Genomic DNA, 4223 nt, shown 5'->3' on the forward strand with positions numbered 1-4223 from the left:
ATGGGCGGAGTCTACTCGAGATTGGGCTCATTTTGAAGCGAAAGAATTTGAAATCTGAAAATACACGTTTCGGGAAATAAATATTGAAAAGAGAGAAGTTATGCTTGTTTAAACTTTGAAAATCAATTTTTGTGGAAAAAATCGATTTTTTCAAAACTTTCTCGAATTATTTCCAGATTTTCTACATTTAATCTCACGAATTAATAATATTAATTCTTCTTTATCATTTTCCCCTGCTTTTCATCCCGCGGAACATTTCCCTATCCCTTAGCGTGCCGCGCGCGCATCTCCCCCGATAAGCCCCGCCCCTTTTCGGGCGAAAAACTTGAAGCGCGGGCAGTTTTAGAGCGAAAACCGTCTAAGAAAGGTACGCTACGGCCTAAATACCCGTTCGGATCGGTTAAGGGTCCAGGGTGGGGCAGGGGGTCGGGTATAAAAGGCACAGCCATCGGCATGGTGAAGAAGTGTGCTTAGCCATCATGGATATCGACACTAAAATCAAGGCCTACCGCTTCGTTGCCTACTCGGCCGTTGTCTTCTCCGTCATTGCCGTTTTGTCGGTTAGTTTTTACATTTTTTTGGAAAACAAACTAAAAAAAAAATTTTTTCTGAATTTTCTTTCGATCATAACTTTTTCAAAATCGATTTTCACCATTTGAAAATTACACCACTTAATTTTCCTTGAAAAGAGCTTTAAAATAAGCCTAAACACGACTATGCTCCACCCACTTTGTTTTTTTTCGGACGCGTCGCGGTCGTGCGTCGCGTGCGCCCGGGAAACTTCAAAGTGGATGGAACCCAGTCGTGTTTAGGCTCACTTCAAAGCTCCCGACAAGCTGAGCTCAAAAATACATGTTTCATGCTTCTAGATAAAAAATTGTTGAGTTACAGTCGAAACAATTTCGGCCCATTTGGCTCCGCCTACTATGAGTTGAACTCAAAATCCACCGAATTTAGTGGTGTTTGAGCTCATTTCAAAGCTCTAGATCTGGCAAATTCAAACATATAATTTTTATCTTCGTAGCTAGAAAATTGGCTGAGTTACAGTCAAAACAATTTTTCAACACTGAAAAATTCTTTTAAAATCATTTTCGCCTCGTTTCCCCCTTATTTTTGGTTTTTCAATTTTAGAAACTTAAGAATGAGTCTAACACTGCAATTTGCTTCAAAATGAGCCCAAACACGATTAGGCCCCGCCCACTTTGGATTTTGAGGCGCGTCGCGGTCATGCGTCGCGTGCGCTGGGGAGAAATTTCAAAGTGGGGCGATCATAGTCGTGTGTAGGCTCATTTTGAAGCTCTTGACTTGACAAACAAAGCTAAATATATTATTTTTCTAGCTCAAAAATTGGTTGAGTTACAGTCCAAACAATTATAAGGCGCGTCGCGGTCAGGCGTCTCGTGCTCCCAGGAGCTTAAAAACGGGCGGAGCCTAGGCTTGTTTATGCTCATTTTGAAGGTCTTGACGAGCCGAGCTTGAAAATTATGTTTTCCATGGTCTAGGATTGGAATTTGGAAAGTTAGGTCATCAAAAGCATTTTTAGTTGACGCTAACCTAGAACCTTTAGTTTTAGCCCAATTTTTTTTGGATTTTTTGGATTTTTCTCTCAAAAATCAACTTCCAGGTATGCATCACTCTTCCAATCGTCTACAACTACGTCCATACCGTTCGTCGTCAACTTCACAACGAGGCATTGACCTGTAAGGGATCCATGAAGGACGTCTGGGCCGATGTGCACCACCTCCGCGCCGACTCCGCCTCCTCCTCCAACCGTACCGCCCGTGCCGTCCGCTACGGCCGCGACGACTCGGCCGCCGGACCAAACTTCGACTCCGGATGCGAGGGATGCTGCCAGCCAGGACCACAAGGAGCACCAGGAGCCCCCGGAAAGCCAGGACGTCCAGGAAAGCCAGGAGCACCAGGATTCCCAGGAAATCCAGGAAAGGCACCACAGAAGCCTTGCGAGGAGGTCACACCACCACCATGCAAGCCATGCCCACAAGGACCACCAGGAGCACCAGGACTTCCAGGAGATCAGGGAGATAAGGGAGAGGCCGGACAGCCAGGACAGCCAGGAACCGACGCCGCGCCAGGAGAGCAAGGACCAAAGGGACCAAATGGAGCACCAGGAAAGCCAGGAGCACCAGGAGCACCAGGAGACGAGGGACTTCCAGCTGTGTGTGAGCCAGTGCAAAAGGGAGAGCCAGGACAGACCGGAGAGCCAGGACCAGTTGGACCACCAGGACCATCCGGACAGCCAGGAAACGATGGAACACCAGGTGAGCTTTTGCTTTGGAGCTATTAGGCGTGAAAAATTGATCAAGACATTTTTTGAGGCGATCCGCTCAAAGCTGACCAAGTTATGGCTGAATTACAGCCCGGATTCCCTAAAATCCGAAATTTTCAAAAATTTTCAAATCTAGCCATGATTAGACACATTTTAAAGCCCAAAATTTGAGAAATTCAAAAATATAATTTTCATCTTTCTAGCTAGAAAACCAACCGAGTTATGGTCAAAACATTTGTAACCATAATTTTTTGATGATTTTTTGTTTCGATCATAACTTGCTCAAAATCGATCTTTGTCAGTTGAAATCTATTCTATTTTGTTTGTCTCGGCTAGTGCTTCAAAATGAGCCCAAACACGACTAGGCTCCGCCCTCTTCGAGGTTTCCGCTTGGACACGCGACACAGGACCGCGACGCGCTCGAAAAAATAAAGTTGACGGAACCTAGTCGTGTTCATAATCATTTTGAAGCCCTCAACTAGCTGAACTCGAAAATATAGTTTTCACTTCTCTAGCTAAAAAACTAACCGAGTTACGGTCAAAACAATTTTTGAGTCGCGTCGCGGTCGTGCGTCGCGTGCTCCCGCTAAAATTCAAAATGAACGGAACCTAGTCGTGTTTAGGCTCATTTTGAAGCTCTCAATGAGCTGAGCTCAAAAATTATGTTTTCGGTGGCCTAGGACTGTAATTTGGAAAGTTAGGCCATCAGATATTCATTTGCCAAAAAATTTGAAACAAAAAAACCTAGTTTTAAACCGATTTTTTGGGGTTTTTTGAGGGACATTGAATTTCAAACAAAACTAACTGATTTTCTAGGACAACCTGGACCAAAGGGACCACCAGGACCAGACGGAAAGCCAGGAGCCGACGGAAATCCAGGACAACCAGGACCAGTCGGACCACCAGGAACCCCAGGAGAGCGTGGAATCTGTCCAAAGTACTGCGCCATCGACGGAGGAATCTTCTTCGAGGACGGAACTCGTCGTTAAGCCTTCGAATTTTAATTTATTCATCTTTTTCTACTACTGTATCAATTTTTGTATCACTTTTTCTGGAAAATTCTAGAATTTTCCAGCTAAAGTTGGTGATTTTTGATTCAAATAAAATATGTTTCATTAGAAACTGGTTTTTTTGAGGTGGGAAAAACTGAATAAGCGAAAAAACTGAAATTATCGGGCGACTACACAAGGATCCAGTTTTTTATCCAGTTTTTTAGTTGAAGACGCATATCTTAAAAACTACGGTAGCTAGGGACAAATTGCTAATTACAAAAGTGTGTACAATTTTATGCTGAGCAACTTTGATGTTTACAACTTTTTTCTAGCTACTGCCGTCTCCTTGATTCTTATTCTGCCGATTCAATGCCGGTTACGAATGGATGAACATAATTGCGCGGGCGGTTTTGGTTACAATTGCGCAAAAAGTACTTAAGAATGGATTACGCATGCCGAAAAAGGAGAAAAAGCATCTAGGGATCATCTAAACCAACTCCCCATGCTAAATAAAAAAGGAAAAAAAGAAATCCGTCGGATTCGAACCAGCGACCTAAGGATACCCACTGACTCTACAGTCCTCCGCTCTACCAACTGAGCTATCGACGGCACGGGAGGGGAGAGGGGGCGAGTGCGTATGAGAAGGAGGGGGAGAGCGGTGGTCGCAGGGGGAGGAAGGGGTGTGATAAGGGAAATTCAAATATTTGGGGTATGGGACTTTTTGCTGTTTTCAAGGGTTACTGTAGTTTTTCATGCTTTTTTAGGGCTGAGATTCAAAGGAAATAATGAAATTTGTGTCCTTGAAAGAGGGTTGTCTAATAATTTGAAGTTTGTTGGCAAATAAGAAATTTTTTGCCAAAATTCATAGAAAATACAGAGAAGTGGTGGTGTAATTAAGATATCTACTATGTAGAAAACTTGAAATTTTTGAAATTTTTTACCTA

At 43.5% G+C, this 4223-nt stretch overlaps 1 protein-coding gene and 1 non-coding gene across 2 annotated transcripts; one reads left to right on the forward strand and one right to left on the reverse strand.

The window, feature by feature from the left end:
- Nucleotides 1-479: 479 nt before the first annotated feature.
- Nucleotides 480-3276, forward strand: Cbr-dpy-13 (the record flags this gene model as incomplete). The annotated part of the gene is made up of 3 exons (XM_002634712.1): nucleotides 480-560; nucleotides 1625-2279; nucleotides 3104-3276. 3 exons carry the CDS (start codon nucleotides 480-482, stop codon nucleotides 3274-3276), a joined length of 909 nt encoding a protein of 302 aa, XP_002634758.1.
- A 531-nt stretch (nucleotides 3277-3807) lies between these two features.
- CBG29054 lies at nucleotides 3808-3886 on the reverse strand. The gene is given in 2 exon segments: nucleotides 3808-3841; nucleotides 3851-3886. It is a non-coding gene (tRNA).
- Nucleotides 3887-4223: the final 337 nt, after the last annotated feature.

Source organism: Caenorhabditis briggsae, assembly GCF_000004555.2.
Source record: "Caenorhabditis briggsae complete genome, chrIV, whole genome shotgun sequence".
In the NCBI taxonomy this organism is placed as follows: Eukaryota; Metazoa; Nematoda; class Chromadorea; order Rhabditida; family Rhabditidae; genus Caenorhabditis; species Caenorhabditis briggsae.